The 13109-nt window shown below is 37.7% G+C and overlaps 1 protein-coding gene across 4 annotated transcripts in view; it reads right to left on the reverse strand.

Moving 5' to 3' along the window:
* Nucleotides 1-1501: 1501 nt before the first annotated feature.
* LOC124289679 (inositol phosphoceramide mannosyltransferase 2-like) overlaps nt 1502-13109 on the reverse strand; it is a 34390-nt gene continuing 22782 nt past the window's right edge. For 2 of the 4 annotated variants that reach the window (XM_046726309.1, XM_046726299.1), the window contains one exon: nt 1502-4569. In XM_046726309.1, the coding sequence (XP_046582265.1) occupies nt 3506-4569 (1064 nt within the window). In that variant the 3' untranslated portion in view covers nt 1502-3505. Of the gene's footprint in view, nt 4570-8731; nt 8769-12253; nt 12484-13109 lie in introns of those variants that run through there. The other 2 variants (XM_046726318.1, XM_046726325.1) reach the window with 2 other exon arrangements.

Below are 13109 nucleotides of genomic sequence, written 5' to 3' on the forward strand. Positions count from 1 at the left end.
AAGTATGCTCTTGTGTTGGTTCTTCATATTAGGTCATTTGGTAGAATTATCCACCGAGCTGTACCAACTTACACTTGTCAGTGGGGTACACAAAGAATGTGATCTTGACCACCATTTATCTCGGTGTCTGAGTGGGTTAGATCTTTGTGTGCTGGTGAAGGTGCCTGTAGGTTCAAATATAAAACCCAACCTCAGCCCCAAAATATAGTACTAGAATTTGTACTTGACTCAGCTGTGAGTATTACTCAAAACGTATGATCTAAATTATACATTTCATCAGTAAACTACCGTATCTGTTATTTCATCAGTAAGGTATTAAACAGCAAAGTGTATTCTGTTTTCTTTTCCATAAAAAGGAATAAAAACAAAAAATCATGAATAAAATTTGATTGAATTGAAACTTCAGATCAGTAAAATCTCATGAATATACATGATACAGTTGATGAAATAAAACAACGATACAGTTCATAAATGGGTGTTTACCCTACACTTAAGTGAGTGAGTGAGTGAGTGAGTGAGTTTGGTTTTACGCCGCTTTTAGCAATATTCCAGCAATATCACGGCGGGGGGCCACCAGAAATGGGCTTAACACATTGTACCCATGTGGGGAATTGAACCCGGGTCTTCGGGGTGACGAGCAAATGCCTTAACCACTAGGCTACCCCACCGCCCCCCCCTACACTTAAGACCCACAGCCAATAGGAATGTCAGTATTGTTCGATAAGCTACTGTTCTCCCACGAGTCCCAGGTATCTATCTTTGATCAATGACCTTCTATTGACATTTTATGAATAAGAAAACTGCACTATATATTAGGGGTGGGCGATTATACCGGTTAACCGGTATATTGCAATTCTAACTTCACAATACGATATATTGCGGTACACTTTTCGCAAACCGGTTCATCCTATACGATCGGTAATTTTCGTGATGTAGTCAAAACTACTAGAAACATTTTTATTTCCTTTATATTATTATACATTAATTGATTTGAGAATGTTTAAACCTTTTAAACCATATAAATAAATAAAATAGATTAGAACCGGCACTTGTAAGGATAAACAAACCAAAATGGCGGACGCCGCTGCAGACGCTTTTTCCCCGAGTCACAAACTTTTGAGCGAAGTCTTCAATTTGGAAACATTTTCGATTGATCTCTTGTACAATCACATCTGAGTCCTAGCAGTGGTCCAGTGGCATTGTTTCAAGAGAAAGGAAACAGTAATTTAATTACCTTAACCCATGTGTTACATTTTCACAATATATTGCAATACATATCACAATACGATGTTTGGCAATACCCAACCCTACTATATATGAAAGACAAGGCTCTCTTCCCAAAGTTTGCTAATGGACCACAATCTCAACTGGTTTGATTGAGTTCAGTTATAATGGTTGACAATCCATGAATGAGAAACTGCACTACTTTTGAAAGTCAAATTAGACGGTAACAATACTCCAACTTTAGAAGTTTTGAAATCTGGAACGTTTCTTTCCAAAATTTGCCTATGGACTACAATCTCAACTGGAGTGACTTGTTTTCAGTGCTTATCGTCACCTGGTGATTGCACAAGCTAATTACAAGATGGTGGAACATTGGGAGCTGGAGAATTGCCCTTTCAGCAATAATCACTTACCCAATGCAATTTGGTCTCGATGCATAAAGCTGTTTGAACAAATAGCTAAACACAACATCTGCATGAACACACCATGTTAGGAGTGTGTCCATATATTACAGCTGTCAAGTGGCCCATGACAAATTATTGATGGATAAGTATGTCAATAGTTGACTTTGATTCTACTCAACAATATGGCAGTTTCTATAAATATTACACCATAATATACACATATATTGAACACATGAACATGTTAGGACATAAGAATTATATTAATATCACATATATTCCCTGTAAATCTGATTTGGGAATATTGTGATTATCTATGTACATTCACTGGGACTAGGAATTACATGGATACATTAATCTGAGATGACACAACCTTTACTGGAATAAAATCATGCCGACTTGCTCAAGAATATATATCTATTATAGACTTTGGTTTTGACCCAGAACTGAACTGTATTAACCAAATGTTCCTCATCAGTTACTTGGGAACATTATCTGAAATTCAAAGAGACATGCACCCCGTCCTCTCAAAAATGACCATTGCAGATTAAGTGAGTGAGTGAGTCAGTCTAGTTTTATGCCGCTTTTAGCAATATTTCAGCAATAGCATGCTGGGGGACACCAGAAATGGGCTTCACACATTGTACCCATGTAGGGAATCGAACCCGGGTCTTCTGTGTGTCGAGTGGAACGCTTTAACCACTGGGCCACCCACTGCCACAGACCTGTCGACAACTGCAATAGTACTGCCATAGTCTCATGACAATTGTCAACTACTGCAATACTACTGTAACAGTAGTAAATCACTTGGTAACTATATATATACATCAGTGTAACAGCAATGACAGCGCATCACTAGCTTTGGTCCCTAGCCTTGTACATAAAGACCAATCTTTGGATTCCCAAACATAGTGTCAGGTTTTTAACATCACATTTACAATTAATACTTTAAAGATGGAAGACATTTTACCTTTCATATTTTGCCATTCAAATAGACTGTAAATCACCTGTACACTGAAGACATGAGCATCTGAAGGATTATAGACAATGTTTTTTCTGTGTACTTATATAGAAACAAGTGAACGCATCAGATCGAAAATTCCTCAAAAACCATGTGCACGGAAAAAAGTCATTCTGGAATATAATCTAAAAATAATTATGGCCAAACAAAGAAGAAATTACACAAATGTCATAAACTCAGTATTATGTGCACACAAATGATGTATTATATACCTTACCAGACAACTAGAGATCCATTCCACAAAGTGATCTTAGCGCTAAGACGATCTTAACTAGCATTCTTTAACAACCATTTATAACAATCGTGCACCTATGATACCTTGTAAAAGAGGGCCTTGAAATTCATTGTACAAAGCAATCTTAGAGCTGAGTTGATCATAACTCCTACAGTTTCACACTGACTTACGACAGTTGTAGAGCTAACATTGCGTTGTGAAATACGGCCCTGGATTCCATTGTATAAAGCATTCTAAACGCTAAGACAATCGTACCATGCATTCTTTAACACCGATAACCGACAGTCATACAGCTATGATCACTTTGTAAAATAGGGCCTTGGATTCCATTGTACAAAGCGATCTTAGCGCTAAGTTGATCGTAACTCCCATACTTTCACATTGACTTACGACAGAGTTAAGATTGTTTTGTGGTATACGGCCCTGGGCCTAGATTTTCGAAGCTCTCTTAGCTCTAAGATAGTCGTAACTGCCATACATTAACATTAACTTACGACGATCTTAGCTCTAAGAGAGCTTCCAAAATCTAGGCCCTGGTAGTTAACTCAGGCAGGATGATCACATAATCTCATTACTGTTGTAGGCTTAGAAGATATGATTGTCTGCTTGATCACTGTGTCAGAGTTATATGTGGGTATATCTGTGTGCTCCAGGTACCAACACTTGAATGTCTAGGGGTCCCTTTAGGGACAGTTTGAAATTGAGATAGGTGTGAATCCAGTGATGAGTAGTAAATGCATACTTGTCCGATCTTTCAACACCTTTCAGTTTGAGGTGCATACATGCCTTCTTCTGTAAGTCACTGATCGTGTCGAAGTTTGCACACTGCTGTCGCATCCAGAAATGTTTAGCTGGATCTATGGATGGGAAGAAGTATTCTGCTGGAGCCAGGTAAGTTCCATTAGTATGACTGTCTGGATAATGGTGTGCGCTTAGAAACTGCCGATATACAAATGTCATAAAATGGGGACCGGTTGAATCCAGAACGTTCCACATGTGGGAGAAAGAAGGGAGATAATCAATGACCATTTTCAAAAATGGATGTCCCTTACGACATGCAATGAAGGCATTGATTATGAGATGTTCGAAGTTGGAATCAAGAATGGAATGTTCGTATGGTTCCTGTGCTAGGATACATGAGTACTTGTAGGTAACGGGAGCTAGAGGTTTCAAACTCTCCAAGTCCATGTCCGCATAAACCCCTCCATACTCATACAGAATAAAGTAACGCAATGCATCTGCTCGGCGAATTCCTTCCGAGTAGCTGTCAAAAATGGGAAGAAAGGAAGGATATTTATCTGCAATTAATTGTCTTGCACTCTCGTCTGTCCACAGAATGTATGTCCAATCTGGGTTGTTACGCTGCCAGGTTCTCACCCATTTTTCAAACTTCCGGGGTATTTGGGTATCCTTCCAAGTTTGATGAATGATTTTTGGAAATTTAGGTTTGCCACTTGTAGGAAAACTCTCCATTTCTTTGATACCAAGTGGTACGAAGTCTTTAGAGATTGGGATCGTGAGGTCGGCAAAGTCACCATGTTCTCGAATCTGTTCGAATTTAATGAGCCAATGGAGGAGGAATATCAATGTGAATCCGATAATGAGAGTCTTGCAGGTTGACCTCCTCTTGTCTTCTCGGAAGATGAGGCTGCAGCAGAGGTTCAGCATCCTCCCGAAGCGATGTCGTGCTGGAACAGTAAGATGTGAGTGAGTGTGTTATACATTATTTCAGTTACATCACAGCGTGTTACCTTCGCATGGGAAGAGAGCACAAGTGATGCAGTACAGTTTCTACTTGGTCAAATCAATGTACATGGTTCGCACAAACCTGGAAACGTGGTAACATCAGGACAATCTGAGATTTGATCCCACTATTACAGATGTTCTGGAAACAATGCCACACAAGAAACAGCAGTGCCTTTGAGATGACAAATGGATATACACACAGCCACAGACACACCACACACAGCTGCAGCCACACAACCACACACACAGAGCCACACACACACCACACACAACCACAGACACACTTTACCTTTCATATTTTGCCATTCAAATAAACTGTGCATCATCTGTAGATGGACGTGGTGCACTTAAAACATGAGCATTTGACAGATCTTGTACTTATAAAAAAACAAGTGAACAGACATATTTACTTTCTGGCCAATAGGTATCAAATAAAAAATTGCTCGAGACCAGGTGTACGAAAAAAGGCAGTCAGGAAGACAATCTAAAATTAATTATTGCTAAACAAAGAAGAAATTACATTACTGCTGTAAAGTCGTATTATATGCACACAAATGACAACTGGGGATCCATTCCACAAAGTGATCTTAGTGCTAAGATGATCTTAACTAGCATTCTTTAACAACCACTTATGACAATCGTGCAGCTATGATTACTCTGTGGAACAGGATCTTAGTGCTAAGACAATCAGACAGACAGACAGACACGCACAGTGGGACACACACTTTACAGAACATGGAACCTTTTGAATCTATTTTGACTGAGTTATTAAATCTAACAACATATGTCAAAGTTACATGCAATCATCTCTGATCTCTTCATTACTGGCATGGGTTGATTTTACTTATCACAGTTATTCTCAGTATTGTTTTACGCCACTCCCAGCAATCTATGTGGACTAAGATTGTATCCATGCGGTAAATTGTACTCAGATGCTTGGAATGATGAGTGAATGTTCTAGCAATTAGGCAGCTCCAACACCAGAAATTACTGTACTAAAACTGGACAGGCAATGATGTTATTTCCACGTGAACTGGAACACTGATAGGTTCTCAGACATGACCTGTTTACACAAGCATGGCGCCATTTCAACTTATTGTCCTTAAACTAGGGTGAGTGAGTGAATGAGTTTAGTTTAACGCCGCTTTTAGCAATATTCCAGCAACATCAAGGCGGGGGACACCAGAATGAGCTTCACACATTGTACACATGTGGGGAATTGAATCCGGGCCTTCGTCGTGACGATCGACTCTTGAAACTAGGGCTGTACCAGTCCACTTGCATATTTGGTGAACTGAACTATATCCCTTCACAAATTCAATTCATTATTCGTGATCATTAGAATGGAGTGTTCATAATTAAAATTTTTTAAAGGAGTTATGATAGTTGAGTTTGAAGTCAGTACAAAATATGCTGAATGGAATACATCCAAACCAGGCAGGATAACCGCTATTCTCATATATAAAACTTAATTAATACTTATGTGTTCACTAGTCCCCCTGTGATGATAAATCAATACTGTTAACATGGTCTAAACATGTCAAAGAAATATTTTGTCAATATTTCACAGAACTTAATGAATAATACATCATCTGCTGACTTGTTATCGTATCTGTTACCCATTATTCATATCCGTTACCCAATATCAATATTCGTTACCCAACATTCATATCTGTTACCCAATATCAATATTCGTTACCCAACATTCATATCTGTTACCCAATATCAATATTCGTTACCCAACATTCATATGTTACCCAATAATCCATATTCGTTACCCAACATTCATATCTGTTACCCAATATCCATATTCGTTACCCAACATTCATATCTGTTACCCAATATCCATATTCGTTACCCAACATTCATATCTGTTACCCAATATCCATATTCGTTACCCAACATTCATATCTGTTACCCAATATCCATATTCGTTACCCAACATTCATGATCTGTACGCTATTCTCCTCTTAGTGGCTTTGTGGCAGCCATACTTGAAACAATCACAGCCATGGTTCATCACAGCCATGATATACTAGGGCACCTTATCTATGGTAAACCTTTTGTACACATAACATGTCTCCCACGAGAGTACTAACTTTGGATGATTTAGATCATGACTATTTATACCTTGTGTCAATGACTTTTGACTTCTTATGATACTGGCCAAAGGCTATCAAATTTGCCCGACAAATTGTATATGGTCAACATGCAATATACTTTTGCATTTCTTGCATTTATTCTATGGACACCAGTCATGTTTCAGCCATTATCACACTACCTTGACCCACATAATATTGACCCATAATGCAACAAAAGGAGTAAAAAATATTATTTGGAAATTGAGTCTGAGATCAATGTTGGCTATATGTACTTGTTGCTAATTAATTCGAAGTCAGGGGTCAAGGTCAGGGTAATTGGGGTTACTGGAGGTGTGTTTTAAAAGTATTATGTCACAAGCAACAGACCCCTCTTTGAGGGGCTGAATGTTCCTTGCCTTTGCCGAGACAGAGGTGAAATACACATCGTCTCGACAAAGTCATAACAATAGTAATAAAAATAATAAGACAGGGTCATTTGCCCACTCATGGGGGCAAATATCCACAGTGTAGATCTTGACTGAAATTTCACACAATCATGCAACCTTCACAAAATACTTATCTACGAAACATTACATGTAGATGTATACATATTTACATACACATGTAATTCAAACAAGTGAGAAAATATACAAAAGCAATAATACGACATATTACTGTAAACAATATTTCTCTACACCATGCTGACTGGAAATACTGACAACAATAAAATACAAACTTAAATATAAGCTAGATAAGCATTGTGTTGACTTGATGAGACTTGATTGTGCATTGACAATGAAAAAAGTCATAAAGATGTACCATGATATTTCCAACAACAAAGATTTCTAAAAAAGAAAACAAATTTAGTATGACCAACTGCTATACAGCAATTATATCACTTATGTACAGCATAATCTGTACAACACAATGTGAGATGTGTCACTTATGTACAGCATAATCTGAGATGTGACACTTACGTACAGCATAATCTGAGATGTGACACTTATGTACAACATAATCTGAGATGTGACACTTATGTACAACATAATCTGAGATGTGACACTTACGTACAACATAATCTGAGAAGTGACACTTATGTACAACATAATCTAAGATGTGACACTTATGTACAACATAATCTGAAATGTGACACTTACGTACAGCATAATCTGAGATGTGACACTTACATACAGCATAATCTAAGATGTGACACTTATGTACAACATAATCTGAGATGTGACACTTATGTACAACATAATCAGATGTGACACTTACGTACAACATAATCTGAGATGTGACACTTACGTACAGCATAATCTAAGATGTGACACTTTTGTACAACATAATGTGAGATGTGACACTTATCTACAGCTTAATCTGTACAACATATTCTGAGATGTGACACTTATGTACAACATAATCTGAGATGTGACACTTATGTACAACATAATCTGAGATGTGACACTTACGTACAGCATAATCTGAGATGTCTACTTATGTAAGGCATTATCTGAGATGTGACACTTATGTACAACATAATCTGAGATGTGACACTTATGTACAACATAATATGAGATGTGACACTTATGTACAACATAATCTGAGATGTGACACTTATGTACAACATAATCTGAGATGTGACACTTATGTACAACATAATCTGAGATGTGACACTTACGTACAGCATAATCTGACACAACCCTGAAAGGCGACATGCCGGTGCCTTAAACAACTGACCCATCAGTGGACAAAACAACCGAGCAGATGTTTTGGAATTACTGAAAGTCAATATTTATAAAAATGTCCTGCTTAACATATTGGGACTCCTTATATTGCAACACAATTTTCAAAGCATGAAAACTCTCACAAAACAACAAAAATCAATTTCTACATTACAGGAAACTGATATTTTCCACAAAAAATACACCACACAAATAATAAATCTCTCATCAAAATGATGTGCTTTAAAGGAACGCAGCATGCAAAACAATCACAATGTCATAGTTACATTACTTAAGTTTACCTGTATAGAACTTCCTAGTCACGTCATGTAAGCTTGCCTGCAAAGTAAGCCTGTTGTTATACTCTCAGTATGCTATCCACAGCTGTGAAACTACCCTATATACCGGCACAATAATATTCCATGCTGAATTTTTAACACGCAGATGTGACCAACGTCCCACTGTAAAACATACATGGTATGTTATCAGATTGTGGAGATGTATCAGTGCACAACTGCACCTAATGTAGCCGGAATCACTTATGGTTTGTGATACTCGATACAGGTAAGCATTCTCTAGTTCACAGCGTTACCACAAACACAAAGTAGAAACCAGTGGCAGAAATCAATTGTATGTCTTCTGAAAGAGAAAACCCTGTGCTTCAAGTTAACAGGGTAGTATCTGTATTCACAACAGATAAGGCCAAAAAATAATAATGTGTGTTTAGTGTAACATGAATTATAAAACAGGGTTGGTAGGTAGGGATTATCTGGGTTTTTTTCTTACACTTTTATTTAAATGCACTCGCATATTTTTCATAAAATCACATATTTATGTAATATCAGGGACCAGTTTTGAAAGAAAAGAGGGGAAACTAGTATAAAATTTTAATAACTGAAGCATCAACACTTTTTAAATTCAACATTTATGAAGAACAAGAGTAAGCGAGCACAGGTCACATATGGTCGGCCCCAACATTGGGAAGTACATATTGTTGGAATAGCAAAAATGTTCTGCTGTCTTCTAAACAAACAGAAAAAAAGTTTAGGGTCGGGAAGTTTGTTATGGGGTTGGTTGGAAAACCGTAAACACATATATTTTGCGTGTGCCTAACCTTGCTGCATAGAAAGTAGTTGAAACAAATTCTGTACAGATCACACTTGACTGAAGACACACAACGCCGTTACAGAAAACTTGACATCGTTTCATGTCGATGTGGGTACGTGTCAATTATATTGCATGACGGGCCATGTGTAATATAATATGGGTGTGGCATGTAAAGTAAAGTTAGAGAACAAAGAGCACCTCCTTTCTCTTCTGCAAGAACAGGGCTGTTTGACAGGTGTGAAACATACAAAACCAGTTTTGTGACTGAGTAGTACGTATTGACCGATTGAAACCCTATGGGTACATGGCATCCTTTCATACTGCTTAACATATTTGGGGGGATTATTTTTCGTACTTGTTTTACGGAAAACACCACATCATTGCTGTAACATAAATTTTTAAGCATACTGGTAATCATGTTGATCTAGAATATAACCCCATCTAGATAATTCAACCAAAAACAAAGCTTAGAAAACATAAAAAATAAAGTTTTTGAAAATTACAAATACTTAATTGGCTAATTTTGTGGTACACCATGTTGTGCTTCCATTTTACAAATACAAGTCTGAGTGAGTGAGATTAGTTTTACGCCACTTTTAGCAATATTCCAGCAATATCACGGCGGGGGACACCAGAAATGGGCTTCACACCTTGTACCCATGTGTGGAATTGAACCCAAGTCTTGCGAGAGACGAGTGAATGCTTTAACCACTAGGCTACCCCACCTCCCCCCCAATACCAGTATATCCCTCGCACTTTCAAAACAGCTGTTTGTGTACTTGTACAATGTCTAGAATTGTTCACAAAGTATACACAGTGGTTAAATTAACTATTATAAACGCACAATTTGGTGACTAATTTGTCCGACATTGTTCACTTCCGGTGTTAATCAACAAACTCATTTATCTGGAGATTGATCCAATATGCTTTTGATGAATTTTTAGTTGTTTAAAACAAAACTTTAAAGGTCACATGCAACGTAAAACACAACTTTGCAGATTCTGATACCTTTCGGTATGGACATACCGAAACAAATCGTCAAAAATGCAAATTCAACGCGATGAAAAAAACCGCGAGAAATCGGAGTTCAAACGTTTCACTAATTTTCCCCAACTTTTCTGGGGAAAACGGGTTTCAACAGCTGTGCTGCGCTCATAGCACGTGCGCCATGCTAAAGTAAATAGGTTCGCGCAGCTTGGAAGCCGGGTTGTCGGGTGAATACCCGGTGAAGGCTTTGGTGTGAGCTATTTTTCTAATGTTTTGTTGATATCTAACAGGCGAGCTTTTTATATGTTATGACAGTTAATTAACTGTTTATATAATTTCATTTGTCTATTTCACCACACGCTCTTCTTCTTACCGAGACACTTTCTCAGTTCGATACTTAAAAGCAATGTCATTATTTAGCGTTGACAGAATTTCTAACTGTGATATAGATATGTCGTTGTCACAGACAAAACTCAATGTCTTGTTTTATTGACACCTGTGTGTCTGCCTGCCTGTCTGCTAATGACAATATTCAATACACAGCTGCTATCACTGACCACATGCAACTTGAACTTAACACCAATCAGGCTATGCACCATAAACAAAATGCATTGATTTATGGCCCGAAGTTCGGGTCTCTGTCACGCTATGTAATTACACAGACAGGCAGGTGTGATACTTTGTACACATGACATGTTATGATGTCTGTTGATTGTAAAATGTTATACACAAATAATGAGCATGTATTTACAAAACCCAACATCTCTATATATACACACACAATGACCCGTGAGGTCATCTGCAAATGAACCAGCCGTTACACTTGAGTGCACACCCACCCACTCTGACTGGGTTCGGTATCCCGGCTGCTTCGTTTCTTGGGAAGTAAACCGAAGTACACAATATTGCACTTTTGATTTGCGATTGTACGCTTATAATTTTGTTTATATGTTTTTTCATAACCAGCAATGTATATTATATGTCATGAATAAGTGATAATTGTGTTTTAATTATGTTTGATTTTTTGGTTGCATGTGACCTTTAAACAAATTAACAATTATCAGCATAACAGTTTTGGTTTGAATATAAGACACAATGTACAAAGACATGTCAGGAAATGTTCATCGCCTGTAATAGATGACAAACAGTGTGAAAAATAATGGAAGTTTGTTAAGACTTGAACACGGACAAACGTCAAGCTCCCCTTGTCTATCGTATGGACTTGTCTATCACATTAACTGCAGTGTTGGAATGATATTATTCAGAAATGACTGACTGACTGACTGAGTTGGTTTACTCCGCTTTTAGCATTCAGAAATGAACAAATACATATGATCACTATACTGTAGCCTATGGGAGATATAATTATTTTTCTAAAAAATTTTATCATATTTTCTTCCAGCATAAATGATGGGGATTCCTCAAAGCTGATGATGATAACAACTTCATAAATATACTAATATGTATTTTAAAATGTTGCTCTTATAGAATTTATATCAAAGAAGATTTTATCAATAAATTGATTGATTGACTGAGTGAGTACAGCTTTACACTGGTTGTAGCAACCTTCCAGCAATATGACAAGAAATAAGCTTCACACACTGCACACGTTTGGGATCGAACTCGGTTCTTTGGCATGACATGTAAACACTTTAACCACAAGCCCACCCTGGTTGCCTTCAACACAATGGTCTCATCTGGATTCTCCATTTGACTTGAACCATGCTTACCTTCTGATGATCAATCCTGAAAGATTCCGTGTCAGTCAATGAACTAGGTTTTGAAACAGGCCTTTTTGTAAAGCGAACAGTTTGATTATCTATGTTGCATGTAATTCCATCTGATGACTGCTAAAACATTCTAACAGCTATCTACTTCGAAGCCGGATGTAGTCATAAGAGGGTCTCTACCCTGTAAACTAGTAATGAGGGTCTGTATGGGTGGCCCTTCACGGCAAATTACAATACTGATTGATGACAGTGAGTTTATGTTTGTTGTTTAAAGCTTCACTCAGCAAATTTCCAGGTAAATATTTGCGTCTGGACGAGACAATCCAGTGATTGATACTGTGTTTAACAGCACATGTTACAAAGATATGAGTGAGTGAGTTCAGTATAACGCCACTTTTAGCAATATTCCAGCAATATCATGGCGGGGGACACCAGAAATGGGCTTCACACATTGGACCCATGTGGAGAATTGAACCTGGGTCTTCAGCGTGACGAGCGAACGCTTTCACCACTAGACTACCCCACCACTCCTACAAAGATATGAAATCAATCAAGTCATCGAACCTCACCAAATAATTCATTAAATCACCTGCGTATTTTGCTGGAGACCAGTACTAATCTGGAATTCCCACAGATTCAGGGCCTGATGTAAGGAAATGAAACCTGCTTGCACCTGGTGCAACCTTATAGGTAATAACCTTGTTGCACAAGACAAAAACAGGTTGCACCTACTGCTCAATGTGAAATTATATATAATGCTTGAGGTTTGGTATTGACGATTTAGACCATTAATGGAACATAATATATTATTCTAATAATAAGATAATTTTATCTTTCTTCAAAATTTCATAACATG

This window comes from Haliotis rubra, unplaced genomic scaffold (assembly GCF_003918875.1).
Source record: "Haliotis rubra isolate DU_JTF1 unplaced genomic scaffold, ASM391887v1 Scf112, whole genome shotgun sequence".
Taxonomy (NCBI): Eukaryota; Metazoa; Mollusca; class Gastropoda; order Lepetellida; family Haliotidae; genus Haliotis; species Haliotis rubra.